Source organism: Canis aureus, chromosome 38 (assembly GCF_053574225.1).
Source record: "Canis aureus isolate CA01 chromosome 38, VMU_Caureus_v.1.0, whole genome shotgun sequence".
Lineage (NCBI taxonomy): Eukaryota > Metazoa > Chordata > Mammalia > Carnivora > Canidae > Canis > Canis aureus.
Genome location: NC_135648.1, coordinates 45,308 through 69,768, shown reverse-complemented (window position 1 = coordinate 69,768; position 24,461 = coordinate 45,308). Strand labels below are relative to the sequence as shown.

Below are 24,461 nucleotides of genomic sequence, written 5' to 3'. Positions count from 1 at the left end.
ATTTGTACAGTACTGTTTAGCTGTCTACCCTCCAATGGCCCCTGCCACCAGCAGAGTCAGCTCTGTGCTAAGGAACCGGCTGTGACATTTTAAAAAATCGAACACTGTGTATGGTATTTTGCGGCTGTCTTTTACAGATGACAAGTCAGCATCTTGAGATAACCTCTGCTCCTTGTCCTTTTATTTTCTTTTAATGGGGAAGGAGCCTAATCTCTAAAGAATGGTTTCTATGTTTGTGAAGAACCTGCAAAGGCTGTTATGGTGGCACACGGAACAGATGGATCTTTTGGATTCACGTATCTGTATAAGGTTCTCAACATGTTTCCTCTAAAAACGGTTTGTGGGTCCTTTTTTCTTACGCAGGATGTGTGTACATACTAGTTGTGTAGAACCTTTAATATTCTGGCCTTTAATTGTGCTAATGTGAAATGCTTCTCAGACAATTTTCTTAAAAACTGGGTTATGTTAACACTGAATGGCAGCATTATTACCTGATAAGAGCTACTACTCCATTCTATTACTCAGTAATCAGGCAATGATGTGTAAAATATGTGGATAGTACTTTGGGGACAATAAGTTTACTTTTGGACAAAAAAGGCATTCCTAAATTTAATATATGCTAAATATCCATGATGTATACAGACCTATGTGTGATGCTGGCTAGAATTTATAAATAGCCATAATAAATTCTTTTCCCCAATCTTCAACAACCTCACATCCTGTACTTGCTGCGCGTAAGTGTTGTAGTGATTCAGAGGAGATTATCACAGGACAATGGGACTGGAGAAAAATTTATGGACATAATGACCTGAGCTGCAGGGAAACTGAGGGTGGGCTTTGGAGAAGTGTAGATGTACAGGACATACAGGGAGGCTGAATGAAGGGGGTAATCGCAGGATGTGTTTCAGGGACCAGTGTCGTCGTAGTGCATTGGACCCCATAGGAGACTGAGGCTAGGACCTGCAGGACAGTGAGTACCATCCTGAGGGGACACTACATCTTGGGAAACATTCAGATGATTGATCATTGATCCTTTTGTTGATCAAGTGAATATGAACCGTGCGCCAGGCACCAACTACGCAGAAGAACAGAGCAGGTTGAAGCACAGCTCTAAGTCCTGATTGGCTGCCTGATGCTTTAGTGACCCTGCGCAACCTCTCCGATTGATCTGTGATGATAAATCTGTCAAATCACCAAGTTGTTATCAAATTTTCTAATGTTTAAGGTCTTAATAAGAACGTTCAGTTTTGATTACAGATCATTAAACATAAAAAAACCTATTTGATCGTCACTAACAAAAATTTTAGTGTTTCACTTACCAGTTTCTCAGTTGAGAATTTTTTAAACAAAAGGTTGTTTTTAGCTAATTGTTATTTCTTTTGGACACTTGAATGAATTTTAAGTTAAATCTACCATGAAAATGAATATACGTTAAGCTGGGTTAAAATTTTCAGGTTTACATTTAAATAAGTTAAATGCAAAGCCAGAATTAACCAGAGCAATCTTGTCCCCCTGCCGCGGCTGGGGGAGGGAGCGGGAGGCAGGGTGGGCCGGTTCCGCAATCCCGCCCTTACCAGTAGAGAGGGCGCCATTTTCAGGAAGACAAGGTGGATGAAGGTTTGTTTTGTCACTGCTGGTGTTTTCTTCATTCGAATGCGGAGCTGGAAAGCACAGCGGAATCAGAGCTTCCACACGCTGGTACAGATGGAGGCGGGAGGCCAGCAGGGAGCGGGCCCACCTGCAGCCTCACAGGGCCCTATCTTCCTGAAGAGTAAGTCCGTCCTTCCAGGCTGCCTACTTTTCTGTTCAAGGGCACTCCACAGGCTCTAACCTCGGTCGACCGTACTGAACGTTCGGGTACCTCACTGCCAGCCTCCAGGACTAGTGGAACCACCTTCGTCTCTGGCACCGCCGGACAGTGGGCAGGACTCGGCAGCGCGGGAGCTGGGGCCTGGCCCAAGGGTCAGCAGGAAAGGCTCGGCCCGCTCAGGTTCTTCGGCGTCCATGGCTCTGCAGGTGCTGCCCTCCTCGTACGACCATGAGGACAGCACGGCAGGATGACGAGTTACGACGCATTTGTCTCAGCTGCTATGAAGCGAGCTCTTGACAGAAAGCAGACTCATGTGTCCTCAGAGACTCTTCTGGTAATAGAACTGGAGCCAGAAGACCTGGCTTGACTCCAGGCAGCCCTGAGCAAGAAGTAGGCCCTCTTCATTGGCTTTCTCTTTAGTAAAGGGAGGGACCATTATCCCTGTTGCTGGAGGCTGCAGTGAGGCCTGAAGAAGATGCTGAGGAAGCAGGTTACAAAATCCTAACGAGCTATGCAGGTGGCAGGTGGCAGCGGGAGCCACGAGCACCCGTAAGGCCAGCGACGGCACACATCTGGAAGCCGGAAGCCCCAAGGGCAGAACCATGTCTGCGGTACGTGCTTATCTCAGTTTGTTTATTTCTAAGTTTAAGAACTTTTCACCATATTCTTTCTATTTGACCCTTTTCCTCAAAAGTTTGGTTAATTCTCCATTTTAGAAATAAAAGAGTGTAAAGAAAGCAGAGCACCCTATTCTATAGCTGGATGGGTAAGCTAACTCTCTGTGGCTAATCCCCACTAGTCAAGAGGCGGGAGGTTAACAACATGGTTCTCTTTCAGTTCTCCGTCTGCCTCCAAGGAAAAGGAATGAAGTAACAGCTGGGGATCCAGAGGACATCAATATGGGAAGGAGGGGTGTCTGGGTAAAAGCTGGACAGAGAGGAATCCAGGCTTGGCAGCTGAATGAACAATTCAGGAGTCTGGTCTGGGTCCAAGAAAGATAATCTATCCCGGGCGGGGAGCACAGGCCTCCCTGCGGAGACATTCGGTCAGAGCCCAGGTGTTCACCAAGCTTACCTGCACACCTGACACACCGCGCACGCTGCATGCTCTCCCAATGCTACCCTGCAAACCAGCATTCGTATACCCAGAGATGGTACTTAAGACTTGATATTTTAAGATAATGCCCATCTGATTCTGTTTAGTAAGCTACATATATCCTTCCAGTTAGTTTTTCAGAAAATAAACTGACTCTCTTTCTGGCTGGATCACACATGACTCATGCGGTATTGGGGAAGGTTCTCGCTTCTTGTGAATGTTCACTTTTTTTTAATGAGCTGTAAAAAATTCTTGCAGAGTTGTTGAGATGGAAAAGCCTATGTGTAAAGCACCTAGTACAGTGCCAGGTGCACAAGAGGGATTCAGTTAATGACGGGTATTAATCTGTTATCTAGGCTTAACGCATAACTATTTGTGCTTCATTGGCAGTAAGTTCCGTGGATATACATAACATGAGCATTCCAAATCTCAGTCTTGTGGGTTTCAATATTTGTTTTTAGACTAAATTAATATTATGCTCTTTCACAGATTTCTGAGAGCACAGAAACCATGTTCTGTTAAATTGTGGGCAGTGACTCAAAAGGCACATATCACTTGTCGGAAGCAGTTTCAATGAACAAAAGAAAATTTCAAATTTTGAAAGGGTCACTTATTCTTTAATTTTACTTGGGTTATATTTGTACCCTTGACAAGGATAATAATCTTCTCAAACTAAATTGGAGTCATCTAGACTATAAGATACACCAGTCATGTCATCGCCTCTCCATCTTTGGTAATACAAATGATTTTAATTTTCCAATCCTGATGACCACAACTTCACTATAGAAAGTGGACAATGGGAGTAAGTTGCTGCCTTGAAAATATTTTAAAACTTTTCCCAGGGACAACTGGGTGGTGCAGTTGGTTAAGTGTCCAATTCTTGATTTTGGCTCAGTTCATGATCTCAGGTCATGAGATCAAGCTCTGCACTGAGCATGGAGCCTGCTTATAATTCTCTCTCTCCCTCTTCCTGCTTGTGCTCTCTCTCTTAAAAAAAAAAAAAATCCTTTAAAATATCTTAATCAGGTTTCAGATAGGACAAACAGTAAATACTCCTGGCAGTACTGAACTCCCTCCTCCTTTTTTAACCAAAGGTATACCTATTTCTAGTGACACTAAACTGATGGGCCTTTTATGACCTAAAACCAATGAGCCTTCTATGGCTCAAACATGGACACAACCAGGCTTCCCCAAAGAGGCTGCAGAAGATACAAGCCTGTCAAGATCCCGAGCCACTCGTAAAGACAGCCAAAAGAAGGACTTAGACAAACCCCTGAGAGGTGGCAACAGTGGGTAGGACAGTAGCCATAAAGATGATGCCACATTCCTGGAGACCCCAACCTGCAGCTGACCGACTGCACACACAAGTCCAATCACCCGCAGGGCCCCAGCAGGGAGAAAGCCAGGCCGAGCTCTCGGGAGCTCAGTGAGACAGGGAGGGAAATGATCGATAAGCAATGGTTACCCAAAACCAAATTCGCAGGATGTGATGTTTACAAAGGTTTTTCCTCCTGCTAATATGAATCTGGAAAAGAAGGGACAACGATAAATATCACCTTCCTCTCTTTAGTGTAGACTGGGCCCTACGGACAGATCTCTGGGAGAGCTGACTGTGGCAAGAAGGCTTACCTTTCATGGACTTCTGTCAGTTTTCCCAAGATCCCATCCGCAGACTCTGGGGTGAGCGGGGTGTCCCAGCCATGCCCTCATGGTCACCACCAGACACCATAGGGGAGGAATATAGCGTCTCTCTCCTTCTAAATTTTTGGCTGGGTCTCTGTAACAGAAAACAGATAACAACAGAAAAGCAGACAGATTTATTTAACATAAATTTTATGTGACAGAGGAGCCTTCATAAGGAAATTAAGACCAAAGAAAAGGTTAAACCTAAGTGTTTTTAAACTAGATATGATGAGCCATAGAGTCATGGAAATATGTGATGAGATAAAGAAGGGCATGAGCCAAGGGTAGTAAAATGGGGAAACTCAGCAAGGATTATTCATTCCAATTCCTCCTGGCATCCGTCCATCCTCAGAGATAAGGATGCTCTTATCTCCCTCTGGGGATTAGGGAGGGCACCTCTTGGGTGCAGGACCTGCTTCAAGGGAAGGTCAGAAAGTCCTTCCTGCACATACCAGTTCTCATATTGGTTTACAATATTTGACGTGTCCTTCCTGCACATACCAGTTCTCATATTGGTTTACAATATTTGACATGTCAAGGTGCCGTATTTGGGGTAGCATGTTCTGAACCCCATCATTCCCTTTCAAACAAGTTACTTCCAGGGCACTGGCAGGCTCCAGCAAGTTATTTTTTAGGACTCTCAATGAAAGAGTTTCGCCAGTTAGTAAGAACGGGTATGGGAGTCCTCCCCCCACCCCCAGGTTCAACGCAAAACACTTCAATCAAGCAGAGTGATAACGTGGACTTCTACGGCAGTGTAAACCCGATGGCCAGAGACCCCCTGACAAAGCTGTATTATATATTTTAAAGTTATTTTTTAAATGTATGGCAGAGCTAGCTATAAAGCAAGAGAAATGTGCGAAGGCAGAAAGGAAAGCATGAATCTAAAGGGTAGCTACTTCTGGAAGCAGCACATTCTTCGGGCATTTGCACAGTCCTGCTGGCTAGAACCTAAGTGGGGAGACGGGGTGATAGGCAACGCTGGGGGGCAGGGCAGGAGCACACGGCATGGAAGGATGGTCAGACAGAAAAAACAAAAACGAGATAAATGCATATGGGTAAACCTGAACACTGTTATTTCTGGGGTTAAAAGATCAAGTCCCAGAACTACAACACTAATAAAAATAGTTTGTATCAGAAAGAGGCTGATCTTGGCTGCGCAAGTGGCTCAGGTGGTTGAGTACCTGACTTGAATTCTGCTCAGGTCATGGTCTCAGGGTCCCTGCTGAGTGGGGAGTCTGCTTCTCCCTCTGCCCCTCTCCCTCCAGCTCACACTCTCTCAAATAAATAAAATCTTTAAAAAAATTGTTCACCTCAAAGATGCTAACCCATTTCAGTTAATTAAAATTTGTCAAAATTCAGAATGAGCATCTAATCCCTCAATACAGCGAAGTAACATCTTGTTGTATAAGGTCTATTTTGTGAATCTAGAAACTATGCTCCAGAAATCAGAGTGTTCAGTGAAAGCTTAGTAAGTCAACTATTTCCCAATAATAGTGTTATAAGGGTTGACTCTAAAGACAAAATAATGTGAAAAACCCTCAGTTCAACGACCCACCCATGGATTACCAATGCCCTCCCCTCATCCCCACTTTAAACTGTCTATGGCCAGTTTTCAATTCTGAGTGGATTTTTTTCTCTTCTACACAGGATGCTTCCAGAACTTTCCCATCTGTACATTTTAGCAAGCAGAAATTAATTTCTACGACTAAGATAAATTACAATGACAATCTGCCCTCCCAAATTACACTATAACCCAAAATAAATTATATAAAAGCTTTACCTTTTGCTTCTACCAGTGCAAAGGTTTGGCTACCCCCAACTGTAAAGCAATCACCAAATAGTCAGCAAGGTGACACAGTCCTCTTACCTTTAATAAAAACGCTAAGAGCTGAAACTGTTCTGCAAGAAACCAACTGGCAACCACTAAGACTACAGATGAAAGTTTTATTTGACTGGAAATGGAAAATCCTGTATGCATACACAGAATGATAGGAAATGACTTGGTGGCCTCCTAGGAGTAGAAAGCTGAAGCAGAGCTGTATGATGGAGAAAACAGAAGGCCCCAGAGCTTGCCGTCTGGCAGAGGGGTTCAGGGCTGCGGCCCTCAGCTCAGGCCCAGGGTCAAGTCCCAGCCCCGACGACTGTGGCACACAGGCAAGCCCCTTAGCTTCCACAGACTTTGGTCTCTGTATTTGGGAGGCTGGTCTAGTAGCCCTTAATAGGACTACAGTAAGGATTAAATTAGATATAACAGATATAAAAGCCCTTACCACAAGAATTGGCACATAGTAAATATCTAATAACTGTGAGCTAGTCACGGAATTATTATCCTGTTTCCAATATTATTTTACAATACCACACAACCGGAAGTGTTGAGAAGCACCTTATGCAGTAATTAAAGAATTTATATTTTAGTTATTCCCGGATAGTAGGCAATCCTAATACCCATCAGACAGCATTCAGCAAACACAATAACCAGATCCAATACTAAACAGCCACGAATTAAATCATTAAAAATTATTAAGGCATAACAAAGACTACTAATCTGCTCACTTGAGCCCAGAGATCTGATTACTAATAATTAGGTCACAGTATTAAGGGGCTAATGAAATTTTTCTACAATATACTGCTGCAGTGATCTTGAGAGGGAACCATAAAAAACCATAATAAAGTCAAAAAGAATCAAGAACCACCGACTGTTCTGCGACCACAGCAATCCCATACATGCCCCCTCACAGCCTTATTAGCAGCTGGGGGAGGGTGACAGCGACAGGGGCCGAATCTCAACAGCTGAGTTCCGTGTTCCATGGGCAGAGAACTCTGAAAGCTTGGTTTGCACTCAACCCTGACAGCCTGAGAAAACCCAAGTCGTTTCAGGGAAAGTATCAGGGAAAGTAACAGCTCTATCCAAATCCTACAACCGGGGTTAAGGGTAAGATCGGTAAGCAAGCCTGCATTCTTACAGCACCGGGCAGAAACCAGCTGGGCCCGAACCAGGAACTAGCAGCCTCGGCAGCCACCATCAGCAGCGGCATCGAGCCCATTCCTGGGGCAGGAATCTCACAACCACTCACTCGGGAGCCACTAATTTACTCTGCATTTCAAACCGGTCTTTTTATCTCGGTTTAAAAAGAATTAAACATTTTCTTTGCAGCTAATGGAAACGCATTCATCATGACTCACTACCCTTTTCAGCGGCAACAACTTGCGGTTGTAAAGCAGAAAACCCTCGCGTTTGGTTTGGGCGCGTTCATCACAGCCTGGGCCCAGCCCCACCCCGCAGCCCATGGCAATGCCAGAAAGGTCCTGCTTCCCGCGCCAAGGGAATCTGTTCTTCTGTGCACAGCCCTCTCGCTAACTACCACCTCTCTTGTTGTCACTGTTTTTATCCAAGCAGCAAATAGTTTGCAAGCATTTGCTACTTCGGGCTAGATGCTACATTCATTGTGGTGATGCCCCTGAAAGAAACATTTATCCCTAATACATTGACTGCATTTCACAAAAATTTAAAGTGGAACAGCTCACAAACGCTACTGTGAGTACGTGGATATTAAAGAGAATTCTAGAATCAACAAGCTGCTCATACTCTCCAGAAAGTATGTAAGGGTAGGCACTGAATCTAAAGGTGCTTTTGAGACACGGAGCATACAATCAAAAGCAGACAGGCTTTACAATTAGCTCCACCATTTAGGAGCGTTACAAAAGTAGACAAGTTACTTAATCTCTTCGAAATTTGGTTTCCTCCCCTATAAGAGGGAAATATGAATATGTACCTTAAATAAGGCTGCTGCAAGGACTGAATACAATGTATATTAAATGCCTAGTGCAGCACCTACCATATAGTACAGGATCAATTAGTAGAAGCCAGTATTATTAGAGACATTTTCAACAAGAGGAACACTTTCAGTGCTGACTTCTACTCCTTGGTGGAAAAAAAAATTCACCCTGTCAGCAAAACTTATTATTACTGGTCTAAAAAGACAAAGTGAAAACCATAAGCTTCACGGGAGAACCTGTAAGGGACTAGCATGGATGAGGAGACTTAGCTCACAGCAAGGTGGAAGACAGGACCTGCAGTAAGAAGGGAGTCCTATCTCACAACAAGAGCATTTAAACAAAAACCCAGAAAGTATGTGAGATTACAGAGGAAGGACTTGACCAAAGTCAGGATGCAGCTATGCAGGTGTCTCAAGTTCAAAAAGGTTCATCTCTCCCCATTACCCTTTTTCCTCCAGGGAAGAAACACATTCTCCTTGAAACTGGAGGTCCTCAGTAAGGAGGTCTGAAGAGACAAGGTAAATAAGCAATCTCTACAGATTAAACCACTTACTACCTCTTTGGACTGACGGGTTTTTGTTTGGTTTTATGAATTCCACTTTAAAATACACATACAGGGGTGCCTGGGGGGCTCAATCATTAAGTGTCTGCCTTGGACTCAGGTCATGATCCTGGGGTCCTGGGATGGAGCCCTGCATGGGGCTCCCTGCTCAGCGGGGAGTCTGCTTCTCCCTCTCCCTCTGCCCCTCCTCCCTGCTTGTGCTCTCTCTGTCAAATAAATAAAATCTTTAAAAAATAAAACATATACAATTCATATAATGTACCTTAGGAGTAAATCCATCAGTCATCCACACCTTCATCTGAATTAACATAACCAAATAATTATGGATCAGCCATCAGTTATGAGGGAAATGGGAGATTCCCATTCCCAGTACAAAAGTAGAAGAATGGGGGATGCCTGGGTGGCTCAGCAACTGAGCGTCTCCCTTCAGCTCAGGGCCTGACCCTGGCGTCCCAGGATTGAGTCCCACATGGGGCTTCCTGCAGGGAGCCTGCTTCTCCCTCTGCCTGTGTTTTTGCCTCTCTCTTTGTGTTTCTCATAAATAAATAAATAAAATCTTTTTAAAAAGTAGAGGAATGGGTGATTTTAAGGCATGCAGCACTACCTAATGGAGGCAATAGGAGAGCAGGGGAAGGAAGAGCCCATGGGAGAGCGCGCAGGCAGCTACGGAAGGACCCCGCCCCCCCCCCGCCCCCCCCCCCCCCCCCCCCCCCCCGGCTTCTTAGAGGCAACAACGGCCAGCACATTTCACTGAAAATCAAATGCTACTGCAGGTTACCAATATTCATCAACTCTAGGTCTATGAACCAGGATACTGTGTAATGTGAAACACTGGAGTCTGCAAATACAAAACTGTTCTACCTAATGATTAAACTACAGAAAAATCATCATTCAAAAATTAGTATTCATTTAATTGCATCATTTTTTGAAAAAAGCAGTTAGAGGTCACTCAAAAGAAACATTCACATTTATTCCTCTGTCCGAAAGGCCTCTGAACTTTAGCTTAGACATAGTCATCCACTTAAGCATAGCATAATAACTAAACAAGCTTGATTCAACCTAGATCACCCTAGATATACCATGAGCTTTTATTTTTAAGCTTTTCTGAACTCTCTTTGCTTGGAAATGTAGAAATGCAGAAATTTCTCAATTTAAATTTAAACCCTACATACAGACCTGTGCAGAGAAGCTTTCGTCCAGCCCGAAGGGTTCCAGAGAGAACCCTACTCGATAGATCTTCGAGGACCACCTCGAAGGAACCACCTTTAGGTTCCTCAGAAGGAAACTAAACACTCCAGGTTACTCAGTCAGATGCAAATTGTACCAATGTTTTGAACACGAGGGAAACAGCTCCCAGGTCTGGTTCTGAAATAATCACACTACAAAGCTGGGGCAGGTACTCTGTGCTTAATAACTAGTCATTTCAAATTTGCTCCCATACGCTGAAAAAAATCTATTATTTGACTACTTCTGAGTCTACATCCATACGTACTTTTATATCTTCAGATGCAATTAAGTTCCCTTTGGGGCTGACATCCACTGAAATACTTCATTTTGGTTTTTACTCAAAACCTGAAGGAAATAACCCTTTGAGGAAGAGGAAAGGGACAAGTTGCTTCAAAATCTTGCACCTTCACTCCCCTTTTCAACTCTATCTTCCCAGTTATACTCCAAAGTGCAAATAAATAAATAAATAAATAAATAAGTCAGTCAGTCTGATAGGAAATAGTGCCATAGTTAAGTACATTGTTTGAACTTGATGAGATAAAATTTGCAACTGAAATATAACTCCCTAAGAAGGGGCAAAGTTTATTCAAAAAGACCAGGCCTGTTGATCAGAGGTGAAGAAGTAAGTACTAAGTACCGTCAGAGATACATCCCTCCCTGGAAATAATAAACCTGAAATAAGAAACCATACTGAACAGCTGTGGAGTGACATAAGGTAGTTAGAGTAAGTGAAAGAAAAGAGGAATAAGACAAAAAAAATCTCACTCTAGTGATACATTCTGGTAAGACTCTCAGCCAGCTGCCATGATATAATATATAAATGTTATCATTTTGAGTACCATGTGCCATGGGTTGTGCTAACAAGCACATTACATATGTTATTTCCTTTATTCCCTCTAACGACTACGTGCAGTGGGTATTAATAGACTTATTTTGCAGGTAAGGAAGTAAACTTAGATTAAGCCCGAAACCCTGCAACCTTCTAAAGAACCCATTTACCTCCTACAATGTTTCCTCTATGCCTCACGGAATCCTTAAAATTCCCTCTTGGGGGATTTCCAAACTCCAGCCCTGTGCTACTCAGACAGCACTTGGGTCCCAAGAGCCCCATGTTTCTCTACTAACCTCAGGGAAGAAAGAGCTCTCTCAGCAACTTGTTATGAACCACACATTCTCTCGACCTGAGATCCTCTGGAAAATCCCGTGAGTCATCCGATGGCTAGGTTGTACGTGTAAAACCTCCTCAAGCCCCCTGGGCATCACACGGAGCTGTGTGCCCTGAGTGGATATGCTGTCCACCCGGACACCCCCTCTTTTCTGCATCACTGAACGACTCGAATATCACCCCTATCCTCTTAACTATCAATTCATACTCAATCCCCTAAGTAGGGACTCTTCAGGAAACCCCTTTACTAGTTTCATGTACCTGTGATCACTCTCGTTAGCAGAAAGGGTACTAGATTGGGCATCAGATCCAGCTTCTAATGACGGTTCCTTTATTCACTGTGTTACCTGGACAAACTACTCCACCTTCCTGGGACTAAGTTTCTCAACCACAAATGGGGAGAACTGGACTAGCTCAAGACTAATTCCTTCCTCTAAGAAGTTTTTGTGCAAAAAAGGCTAGCAATAGAAAAAAAAAAATAGGCTAGCAATAGCATTAACTTATAAAAATACAAAAACATGGCTAGAAAATTTTTAAATTATTCAAGGCACCTTAAATTTAAAAAATACACGATACATAAAAACCACGAAAGAGAACTTTTCCATTTCAAAGGGTGACAAGGTTGATTTAATTGTCCATTTTCTATTCTTCATTTGACACATGAATGAAGACCAGGAAATGCCTTACAGACTCCTGCTCTAAGTATATATAGACACTATCCTAATCAGTCCTCACTACACAATATTTTATATACCGTATATTTTAATATACCAAACACTTCTTAAATACTGTGATAGCTGGTCCTATGAGTCAACCCGGTTGGGTTACAGGACCTAGTTAATTAATCAAATATTAACCTAGGTGTTGCAGGGAAGGTATTTTGTAGATGCGGTTAATATCTACAATAGGTTAACTTCAAATAAAGATCACCCTCGATTGTGTGGGTGGGACTCACCTAATCAGTTGTAGGCTTAAGAACAGAAACAGGTTTCCCAGAGAAGGAAGAACTCGGCCTCAAGACCGCAGCATCGACTCCTGCCTGACATTCCAGCCTGTCAGCTGCCCTACAAATTCTGGCCTTGCTGATCCCCACAACTTCATGAGCCAATTCCTTAAAATAAATCTCTTTTGAAACACACACACACACACACACACACAAACACACACCCTGGCTCTGTTTCTCCGGGGAAGCCTGACCAAGACACCAACATATTGAAAGACTAATTTTTTTCTTTCCTGAATAAGGGTTAACAGATGTCTGTTTCTTGTAACTGCTTTAAAATATTATTTTTAAAAATGTTAAAGTATTTTAAATAAGTGCTCAGAGGTTATTTCATAAGTTAGTATTTCCTTCACAATGCCAACAAACTAGCAATACTGCTATCTCACTGTGCTTTTCTTTTTTAAAATGCATTGGAGGGAAACAGTGATATTCCCTACATGGAATTTTTAAGCTCTCACTGTCATGGCTTTAAAAGCATTTCCTAAAGACCAGTTAGTATAATGTCACCATGAGGAAAGTCACCCATCAGCCCAATCTCAAAACCTGAGGAATCATACAAAACAGATGCGGAGCTCATCCTACGTAGTGACATTTGCAAAATCAAGCTGGGAATTCTCTGGCTGTAATGTTTACTACGGATCCATCAGTGTGTGAGTCTTCAGTGCCACAGTGACCCAGAAAAAGATTTCCAAAACCACCACATACCCAGAAAACTAAAGATATGAGAATCACATACTTTGTGACATCAGTTCACACACTGGGGCCATCCAAAAAAACATGATGATATGCGATGTCTATAAACATTTTCTGTAAAGAGGCCGGTAGCGCTTAGGCTCTGCAGGCCCTATGGTCTCTAGGGCCACTACTCACAAGTTGGCTGCTGCAGCCTCAACGCAGTCAATGACAATCCATAAACAGATGAGGACAGCTGTGTCCCAAGAGAACTGTATTCATTAAGACAGGCCACAGTTAGCCTGACCCCTGCCGCACACTCAGGAAATCAAAGAGCTGGAAAAGCCCCTGGAGAGCATATCGTACAATGTCCCACTCAATGCCAAAATACCTGTCATAGTATCTGTGACAAATAGATATCTGGTCTCTGTTTAAGTCCCACTGACCATCCCACTCAGGACAGTTTCTATAATCAGACTCTTCTCCAAGCTAGACCGTGTTTCCCCACAAGGGACATCAGGATGTTCCCACTGTCTAGAACTGTCCAAAGCACTGTGGGTCATTTAGCACCCCTAGTTCAAATCGCTAAATGCTACCTACACACACATACACCCATCACTGTGACAACCAAAAACTTTCCCACGTATTCCCAAATTCCCTAGGGTGGAGGTGTTGGCACCTAGTGGGTCCAGATCCACTGAACTGTAACAGCGACAGGAGACTGCGGCACATGTCTTACATAGTCACTCCCCCTCCTACATATGGCAAATATAACCAATAAATCATAACATCCTTTAATACTGATTGGACTCTCTCAAATTTTTAACATGATGTTCAAGGCAACCATCACCAATGAATGTGACGTTAGAACATATTTGTTATGCCTCATAAAAGGAATTCTACATACACATTCTGAGAAGAAACTGGCTTCCTGTAATTTCATAAGGCTGAAACATAATATGGTTTAATTTTAAACCCTAAGGGGGGTTGTCAAAGTCTGTGAAAGTATTTCTTGGTTTTGGGAATGGCTGAGGGGCCCTGAAGGCAGCAGGTGGACCGGCCAGGAGTGCAAGACGCCCTGCAGCACGGTACACACCTCACTTCTGCATCACCAGGGTCATCGCATCTGGCCCGCGCAATATTCCACCAGAAATACACGCGGGTAGGAAACCTGTTACATTATCTGAGCCATTTAACATAAAAACACGAATTATCTCATTCACATTTTTAATAATCATTACATTTTCCCAAAATGTAACTGCTCTGAAAGCCAAGACAAGACCATTCTGACTATTGTCTGAATGTTACCGAGCTGCTCACCATTTTGGGCAGTGACCTCGATGACAGTGCCAGCATTCAGGGTACAGACGCGCAATAAGCGCGTAGGTCTACACATACGTGGGTCTCGTTCACAGCGACCCTACACATAGCTGCAAAACACTAAGTGGAACGTGTAGAGCAAGCACACACACTACAGATATATCTTTAAGTGATTTTGGTTTTGTCCCTCCTTCATATCACAGTAAGAGATTATGTTCATTTCTCTGCCATCAGGTTTATATGTACAGGATATCTATGGATTTAGTTTAGGACTGTAAAGGAGGAATTATAAAATACCTGTTCTAAAAACAGAGTGTTAGGGGCGCCTGGGTGGCTCAGTCAGTGAAGCATCTGCCCTCAGCTCAGGTCGTGACCCCAGGGTCCTGGGATCCGAGGCCCATGTGGAGCTCCCTGCTCAGCGGGGATTCCACTTTCCCTCTCCCTCTGCCCCTCCTCTGGCTTGTGCTCTCTCTGTCAAATAAATAAATAAAATCTTTAAAAAAAATAATAAAATACACCTCTGATTCCTCTACCCTTATGTTCTCAACTCACTGAAAACACAATGGTTTCATGTCTAACTCCCCATTCACTATTTAGTAAATACAGAATTAAACTCGCCAACTGATAGGTGTTCCTCAAGTCTAGACTTAGCTGTAAGCCATTTTTTAAAAGATTTTATTTATTTATTCATGAGAGACGCAGAGAGAGGCAGAAACATAGGCAGAGGAAGAAGCAGGCTCCCTGCAGGGAGACCGTGCGGGACTCGATCCCAGGACCTGAGGCAAAGGCAAATGCTGGATCACTCAGCCAGGTGCCCCAGCTATAAACCATTTTAATATAAAAAGTATGGAGATGAAAAAAAAGTATGGAGATAAACTAAGATTTGAACTAAACCTTAAAAAATGTGTCTATATAAGACATCACTAGTTTGGGATTAAAAGGTTTAACATTGACTGAAAGTGAAAATAAGCTCTACATACAATCTATGTCGACCTATGTACAATTCATATGTATAATTATCCACCTCTGTTACAATAATGGACTGAGGCCACTGGCAAGATTAGTTTCCAAAAATATTAATTATCATTTTCTCTGTAAGTCTTAAAAAATCTGTTATAGTTCAGGGCAGTTTTTTAGTCCTTAGAACATGGATAAGAGTTCATATACAATTCAAAGACCAACTCCAAGCAAAGTCATAAATATAAGAAATGGCAGTCACAGATCTCTAACCAAGTTTCAATTCTGTAGGTTTAAGTTAACTTTCTATCTGGAGGGCAGGGAGAGGGCCAGCTAGAGGAAGCACAATTCCAAGGATTTGTTTTCTACATTCTTCAGAGACATGCACGTCAAAGTGAGGGGTAGGGAGCGGAAAATCCAACACAAACTTTGGGACAGCCTCTGACCAATTCTCTCTGAGTAATTCTCGGGTCTCCCAGGCAATAAGGCACCAGATCCAGAGAACCAGTGCTTGTCACACTTCTCTGCAGAAGACCTGGCATAACATGATCCACAGACCATCTCCCTCTAAGCCCTAGGAGGAGCATTAGCTAGGTGGCTATCGTCAATCCAAAGCCGCAAGCTTGAAGAGGTTAAGTATTATAAACATAGAAGACAAAGCTGGAAAGGGTAAGACAGTAACAAAACTGAGTCTCAAACAGATCACTACAGCCTGAAATGCTGGACCTCTGAAACCCTGGCAGGATCAAATTTAACAGGAATAAGTGTGAAGTCTTGTAATTAAGTCAAAAAACCACTATCCAGGTGCAAGGACTTGACTAACAAATTGCCCATGAAAATTTTGGGAGCTCTGACGTACAAATGCTGGATATGAGAGCAAGATATCTCTGCTTAAATGTTAATGTAATTTTGCACTTCAAAAATATTGAAGTGATAGAACAGTAGGTGTCCACCTTACAGGAAGTAATGGTCTCCCTATTTGCTGCCTTGATCAGACCTCTGAAATAGTGTAGACAATTAGGGAAGCCATATTTACTGACAACCTAGTGCAACCAGAATACGATGATCAGGATGGTAAGAGATCTAGCTAGTGGCATTATTTAACCTGAGAAGACACAGTTGTTGTTATTTGCCTAGATCTTCTATGTTGCTCTGGATGATATAACGAAAGCAAACAGATAAGAACTACAGGTAATTGGATCTATTATAAGTAAAAGAAAATAATTTTCTAACTGGAACCTCCCAACAATAAACCAAGGCTGATTAGAAGGAGATGAACACCTTGTTATTAGCCCTAAATACTCTGGGAAGGGAAGAGGTATGAGAGTATCCAAATTAGGTAGAAGATTGGGTTAAATGACTACTAGTGCTCCACTTCCATCCTGCAACAGTATGCTAGGTGCAGAAGAAAAAGATTAAGTAGAGTCAGCACTTTCTTTCCCTAACAGCAAATTCAGTTGATGAAAAGGGAGAAGAAACGAGGAAGCCAAAGGGATTCTACGATATATTTTAAAATACATGATAATAGAAAGACCTAAAAGTTAGATGCAATAGAATAGGTGAACTGGGATAAAGGGTATATGGATTCAGGGGTAGAAGACTGAGGGTTGCATCCCAGGTCCAACACAGCCTCATTCCAGAAGACACCCAGCAAGCCACCTAACCTTTCTGTAGCTCAAGGTTTCTGTCCCTGACATGGGATACTACATGTCCTGCCCTAAGGACCAAATGACTATGGAAGAAAAGCACTCTGGGGGTCCCTGGGTGGCTCAGTTGGTTAAGTGTTTGCCCTCGGCTCAGGTCATGATCCCAGGGGTCCTGGGATAGAGCCCCATGTCAGGCTCCCGCTCAGTGGGGAGCCTGCTTCTCCCTCTCCCCTCTGCTCATAATCTAAGAAGAAAATTAAATTAAATTAAAAGAAAAGCACTATGTAAATAATTTACACATAAATGATCAGTTATTCTATATTAGGCTCTTCTCAACTTTGCTCACCACTCTTTTTTTAAAAAAAAAATATTTATTTATTTATTTATTCATAAGAGACACAGAGAGGGAGGCAGACACAGGCAGAGGAAGAAGCAGGCTCCTTGCAGGAAGCCCAACGTGGGACTCGATTCTGGGACTCCAGGATCACGCCCTGAGCCACAGGCAGATGCTCAACCACTGAGCCACCCAGGTGTCGCTGCTCACCACACTTTAAAAAGGGTATGAAAGGGGCAGCCCCAGGTGGCTCAGCGGTTGAGCACTGCCTCCAGGCCAGGGCCTGATCCTGGAGACTCAGGATCGAGTCCCACGTCGGGCTCCCTGCATGGAGCCTGCTTCTCCCTCTGCCTGTGTCTCTGCCTATCTCTCTCTCCATCTCTCATGAGTAAATAAATAAAATCTTTTTAAAATAAGAATAAAAAAAATAAAAAGGGTATGAAAAACCCAGAATCTTGAAAGATCAACCAATATAAGGCCCTGTGAATGGACTAAAGACATAAGAAGTATATTTTTAGGTAGAAAGGTACAGTCTTACCTGAAGTGTTAACAAGGTATTTATTACAAAATAGGTTAAATGTTCTTAAAAAGGATACTGTTTAGCTGTTTTCAATAACCAAGGACTACAAATTGCGAGGAAGTAGACTTGGGGCAACCGGGTGGCCCAGTTGGTTGAGCATCTTGATTTGATTGAGCCAAAATCCTCTTGGTTTCAGCTCAGGTCATGATCTAAGGGTCCTGAGATCAAGCCCTGAGTCAAGAGTCAGCTCCATGCTCAGCAGGGAGGCTGCTTGGAGATTCTCTCCCTCTGCTCCTTCTCTCATGCACTCGAGCTGGCTTGCTCTCTCTCTCTCTCTCTCTCTCAAATAAATACATCTTAAAAAAAAGAAAGAAAGGAGTGACACTTGAATGAATGCAAGTGAGATCAGATAGGTCTAAGGAAGAACATTTACATGCTTGTTTTGAGATCAAGTGAAAATGTATAAACCAAAAAGCAACAGACAGACATAGGAGTTACAACCCTGGTCAGGATGATAAGACCCCAGAAGAGGATACTGTGGTCTAGAAATCAAAGCCCACCTGTCGTGGACTGGTCAACATTCATTACCCTTCAGAGAGTTACATCAGACTGTCCACCAAGGTACTAAAGCTAGCTCTGTGAATGGGAGCCAATAAACTGTTAGGAAAGAAAAACACAATTAGCAGTTCTAGGGACACCTGGGAGGCTCAGCAGGTGAGTATCTATCTGCCTTTGGCTCAGGGCGTGGTCCCGGGGTCCTGGGATGGAGTCCCATGAGTCCCACATTGGGCTCCCTGCAGGGGGCCTGCTTCTCCCTCTGCCTGTGTCTCTGCCTCTGTCTGTGTCTTTCATGAATAAATAAATAAAATCTTTAAAAAAATTAGCAGTTCTACTCGGAAGTATATTTTATTATGAGCATTCTAGGTGGGGTACCTGGCTGGCTTGGTCAGAAAAGCACGTCACTCTTGATCTCATGGGCATGAGTTCAATCTACACCGGGTGTAGAGATTACTTAAAAAAAAAAAAAAAAAAAAGTGTTATTCTTCTTAAGTGATAAAGCAAATGGGGTAAAATGTTAAGGTGAATCCAAATAAAAGGTATACAGGTGGTTTCTTGTACTATTTTTATTTTTACAACTCCATTCAATCACATGAAATAGTCACCACTTAGGTTTAAAATATTAAGTGTTGACTCTGAAACTTCTTACTTGTGTAGTCGTTAGCTCTTGTGGTAAAGTCTGAACACTGACAATGCATCACTTCCTAGGATCTGCCCTCCCTCCTCCACTTTAATTAAGACAGGTTCACTCATATATAGTGCTTGGTCGTCTCATATCTGCAATGTTCTCAATCTCCATGCTTTCTTCTCAATACTGAAAATAAACACCAAAGCTAAAATAAACCTCAATATCTGTTTGTTCGTTTTAAAGATTCCATTCACCCACCCATGAGAGACACAGAGAGAGGGGCAGAGACACAGAGGGAGAAGCAGGCTCCCTGCAGGGAACCCGACGTGGGACTCATGGGACTCGATCCCAGGACCCCGGGACCACACCCTGCGCCAAAGGCAGGGCCAAAGGCTCAACCACTGAGCACCCAGGAGTCCCTGGGTTTTTTTATTCATATTTGGATCCTTCTCTCAAGCCTTTCCAAGATTCCCAACTACCCCGTAAACTTTTTGACCTTAAGAGCCTTGCCCAGTCGTTCTCATGTAGGTGGGAAAAGGAGGAAGGATTTCTTTCTGCCCCCTGGAGGCAATAAAGGCCTGCATTGTCTCTAGGGTATTTTAAAACAATAATAAACCCAACTAAGTTTTTCTGCTTTTTATTATCACCAAGCACTGGCAATTCTAAACAATGTCAGGGCTAAGATACTCCTTCCAACTACCGCAGACAGCTCCCACCATCACCTCTTAACACATCACCAATAACGGCCAGCTTCCCTCCCCACCCCACATCTTTTGACATTTCTTCTTTTCATTAGGATCTCAAATTGAAGCAAACCAACAAAGAAAACTAGTAATAAGAACAAAGACTAATGGCAACCAGTGTATTTACTATATAGTATCTGCAATTGTGGCACTTTAATAGGAAAGTTTGTGTATAATTTAACTTGATGCCTCATTCGAAAGCAAAGCTAAGTAGAGTCCATTTATACAATCCAACCAATTATGCTTTAGGATTGTGAACAAATGGTTCACAGCCATAACTACGTGTCTGGAGGGTGGAAATTTTGCCAAGATGTATGGGATGAGACTCGGCAGAATGAACAAGACTACGCCAACAGGACTGCAGCCCCCTTGGCTGCTCTGATCCCCAAGTCACACTAAGGCCAGGTCACCTTGATCACTAAGAGAAAAGGTCTAACTCAGGAAAACAAAGAGGACGGAGAGTCCTACTAAAAGAAGGGGTTGACTATGTATGCCTCAGTCAATCTCGGCGAGAACCATGCTTGCATTACAGACAATGCAGCTGGGAGGTAAGTCAGCAGAAAATCAACACTGCTTGGGATCTCCCTATCCAGAAGCAGGATTCCTCAGCAGTAACAAATTCTCCTGATTCCACCAAATGGCGGGGAATGCCTTTCTAACTAGGGTGTACAGACTATGTACTTATGGACTATGTAATTATGAAACGGACAATCAGCACAGAACCAAAAGACTCAATATAGCAAACTACTTCATATATTACACACAGGTTATTATAGAAAACAAAATGTGTAAATGTGCGTCCATAAAAACAAAGTCTGGGCTCTCATTTTTTCAGTATTTCTCCCAATGCACAGATACATATTTTGCCATAGCAGAAACAGAAATAATAGATACATAAGAATAACCAGTACTTTGTTACAACCTTATAAAAAAATTCCACTATTGGTTAAACTGTAAAATGTGTCTAAATCCTACAGAATAACATAGGATTTACTATAGAAAGCTTAATAATTTACCCAACAATAAGTGTAACGAAGATTCCAAAGATTATCCAGAGCATACAGCAGTCTAATTTCAGATACATCATTCAGACATATAACTAGAAACTTGCCAGAGGAGAGCTCTTGTGATTCCAAAAACAAGCACTTCCTCTACCCCAAAATAAAGTCTAAAGATCTCCATACTTTTTCACGTGCTTTATCTCCCCAAAACCAAGGGAAAAAGAAAACATTGTTTAAACCAAGATTTTTATGGAAAATTCAGAACAAGCCTTATCAGAAAAAGGATACTAATTTAAAGAAATGAGATGGAGACACATAGAACTGTACACAGCAGTTTATTCAATAACTATGAAGATCAGTGTCATCTTTTCATTTTCTAATTTGAAAAACCATTCAACATGCTCAATTACATGTTAAAGCACTGTTTATTCCTAGATGCTGCTTTTCACTTGTACTATCAGCTGTGTCCCTAAGTATAGGGACCTTATAAGTATCTACCTCAAGCACAGATTCTCAAGTCCACAAGAGTTTATAAGTGTCACTAATATTGTCATTTGAAATCTGGAAGAGAGTAGATCCTAGGTGTTCTCACCACACCAAAACAAAAACAGAAACAAGAGACCGTGAAGCATGTGAGGTGAGGACTGTGGCGATCACTTCACAAGCACGGGTACAGCAGACCCCCACATCCACCCCCGCTGTCCACCTTAAACAGCTACTGTCTCTATTTGTCAGTTATACCTCCATAAACCTGGGGTGCGGGGAGGAATTGAGAAGCTAGCAAGACACTAAGCCACCAGTAAACAAACAATGCTCTAGTGGACTGAATGAGTGCAAGTCAGATGCAAACACTTCCTGGAGCAACGCAGGAAGCACCTGTAGCCAGCAAGTGCTCGTCAACTGTCAGCGTCTACCCCTGGCCGTGGAGCGGCACCCAGGGCGTGCAAGAGTCCAGGTCGCAGGAGGTGGCTGGCATCACACTCACGAGCGACACTGTGTGATGCGGATCAGGGGCAGCCACTGAGCATACGCACGATGCCTGCAGGTTACCGCTGGTCACAAGCGCACGCAGCATGCAGCGGTCGCTGGAGACACCTGGACGCGATCGGCACGTGTGGAACCACACCCCTGGGTCACTAAGGGTCGCTAGCGCAGTCAGGGGCGCCAAGGCAGAAATCCGAGCCCAGCAGTCCCGAGAAGGGGGGCGGCCTGCGCACCTGACACGGGGCCCACCTGCCAGCTTGCAGCACAGGCGGCGCTGGGCACCTGCTGCCGCTCTGGGGTCAGCTCCGCGCAGCTGAAGGTCCGGGGGCGCCGACCTCACTGCACCAGGGTCGGGGGGCGCCGACCTCACTGCGCCAGGGTCGGGGGGCGCCGACCTCACTGCGCCAGGGTCCGGGGGGCGCCGACCTCACTGCACCGGGGCCCGGGAAGCGCCGACCTCACTGCACCGGGGCCCCAGGGGCGCCGACCTCACGGCACCAGGGTCGGGAGGCGCCGACCTCACTGCACCAGGGTCCGGGGGCGCCGACCTCACTGCACCGGGGCCCCGGGGGGCGCCGACCTCACTGCACCGGGGTCCGGGGGGCGCCGACCTCACTGCACCGGGGCCCAGGGGGACGCCGACCTCACTGCACCGGGGTCCAGGGGGCGCCGACCTCACTGCACCGGGGCCCCGGGGGGCGCCGACCTCACTGCACCAGGGTCGGGAGGCGCCGACCTCAGTGCACCAGGGACCGGGGGCGCCGACCTCACTGCACCGGGGTCCAGGGGGCGCCGACCTCACTGCACCGGGGCCCCGGGGGACGCCGACCTCACTGCACCAGGGTCGGGAGGCGCCGACCTCAGTGCACCAGGGACCGGGGGCGCCGACCTCACTGCACTGGGGTCCAGGGGGCGCCGACCTCACTGCACCGGGGCCCCGGGGGGCGCCGACCTCACTGCACCAGGATCCGGGGGCGCCGACCTCACTGCACCAGGGTCGGGAGGCGCCGACCTCAGTGCACCAGGGACCGGGAGCGCCGACCTCACTGCACCGGGGTCCAGGGGCGCCGACCTCACTGCACCGGGGCCCCGGGGGCGCTGCTCCTCCGCGGCGGGCGCCCGGGTCCGACAAAGGGCGAGGGCGCGAGCGGTGCGGCGCAGGAGCTCAGGGTCGGCGCGGAGGACCCGGGAGCACACTCGGCCCGAGGAGCCGCCCCGCGCCCGCCCCGCCCTCGGTCGCGCCCCCGCCGCAGCCCCAGCCCCCCGCGCCCCCGCCCGGCCCCGCCGCCGCCCCCCGCGGCTGCCCCGACCCTGCCCGCCCTCCGCCCGCGCGGGCTGCCCGGCCCCGCGTCCTTACCCGGTCTCCCGGCCCCGCGGCGCGGGGGGCGGCGGCGGCGGCGGCGGCGGCGGGGCCGGGACGCGTCCACGCAGGAGACAGGCGCCCCCGACGCGCCGGCCCCGATGCGGACCCGGAGCCGGCTTCCGCCTCCCGCCGGAAGGCGTCCCGAGCAGGACCGGAAGTCCCGCCCCGGCGGCTGAGGGGGGCGGCCGGGGGCGGTCGTGTCAGCAGCTCGGTGGGGCGGGGGGTCACACCGACGTCCGTGGGCTGCCCCCGGCCTCGGGCGGGCCGCGTGTTTCTCCGTCCGCCCGCTCCTCGCCAGACCGCCGGGTCGCGGCGGGGGAGGGGGCGGGGCGGGGCGGGACGCAGGAGGGGCGGGGCGTGGGAGGGGCGGGGGCGGGGTGCGAGAGGGGCGGGGCGTGGGAGGAGCTGGACGTAGGGGGGCGGGGGCGGGGCGCGAGAGGGGCGGGACGTGGGAGGGGCGGGCGGGGGAGGGGCGGGGGCGGGGCGCGAGAGGGGCGGGACGTAGGAGGGGCGGGGGCGGGGTGCGGGAGGGGCGGGGCGGGGGCGGGGCGCGAGAGGGGAGGGGCGTGGGAGGGGCGGGGGCAGGGCGTCGGGGCGGGGCAGGGGCCTGGCACGTGGCGAGGGGAGGAGAGGGCGTAGGAGGGGGCGGGGCGGGAGGTGACCGGCGCCCCCCACTTCTGGGAGCTGAAGGTTGGGCTGGGCGGGGTGCAAGCCCGGGAGACCGGGCCGGAGACAGCCCAGCGGCTCGGCGGAGCCGGGGGGCGGGGCGGTGGGGGGGGGGATCAGGGGCTGCATCGGGGAAGCGGGGGGGGGGGGGGGGGGGGGACCCGGGGGGTGCTTGGAGGGCACGGGGAGCCGGGGAGTGGCCATGGTGCTGCATGGAGGGAGCCTGGGGACCAGGGGGCTGCATGGGGAGTCAGGGGGTGCATGGGGGCACCTGGAGCTGGGGAGGGCCAGGGGGCTGCAGGGGGGGACTGGGGAGCTGCAGGGGGGCACCAGGAGGGCGGGGAGGGCCTGGTCTTCCCAAGGGCAAACAGTTCAGCAGCCCAGGGAACAGGACTAGCTCCAAATCCTGCCCCTCCCAGTCCTCCCCCCACATCCCGAGGCCTCTGTGAAAGCCCTAAGTGACACCCTTTAGTTGTGAGTGACGTGGGAGGCAGACGTCTTATTCAGAACCAGGACAGAGGGGCACCTGGGTGGCCCAGGACATGATCCCGGGATTGAGTCCCACATCAGGCTCTGCGCAGGGAGCCTGCTTCTCCCTCTGCCTGTGTCTGCCTCCCTCTCTGTGTCTCATGAATAAATAAATAACATCTTAAAAGAAAAAAAAAGAACCAGGAGAAAGAACATTTTAAGGAAAGATGTCCTGTGTATTCACCAACTGGCTCAGACAGTTAAATGGGTTAATGA

General features: G+C 46.5%; 1 protein-coding gene across 7 annotated transcripts in view; it reads right to left on the bottom strand.

Annotated features, from left to right (window-relative positions):
• Window positions 1-23,187, bottom strand: part of DISP1 (dispatched RND transporter family member 1) — a 153,337-nt gene extending 130,150 nt beyond the window's left edge. For all 7 annotated transcript variants that reach the window (XM_077886565.1, XM_077886570.1, XM_077886566.1 and 4 more), the window contains exons 1-2: window positions 23,046-23,187; window positions 4,535-4,682 (exon numbers count right to left, since the gene is read on the bottom strand). Coding sequence is in view for 3 of the 7 variants with exons in the window: in XM_077886569.1 (XP_077742695.1) it covers window positions 4,535-4,541 (7 nt within the window). In the remaining 4 variants the exon portion in view is untranslated. The remainder of the gene's footprint in view (window positions 1-4,534; window positions 4,683-23,045) is intronic.
• Window positions 23,188-24,461: the final 1,274 nt, after the last annotated feature.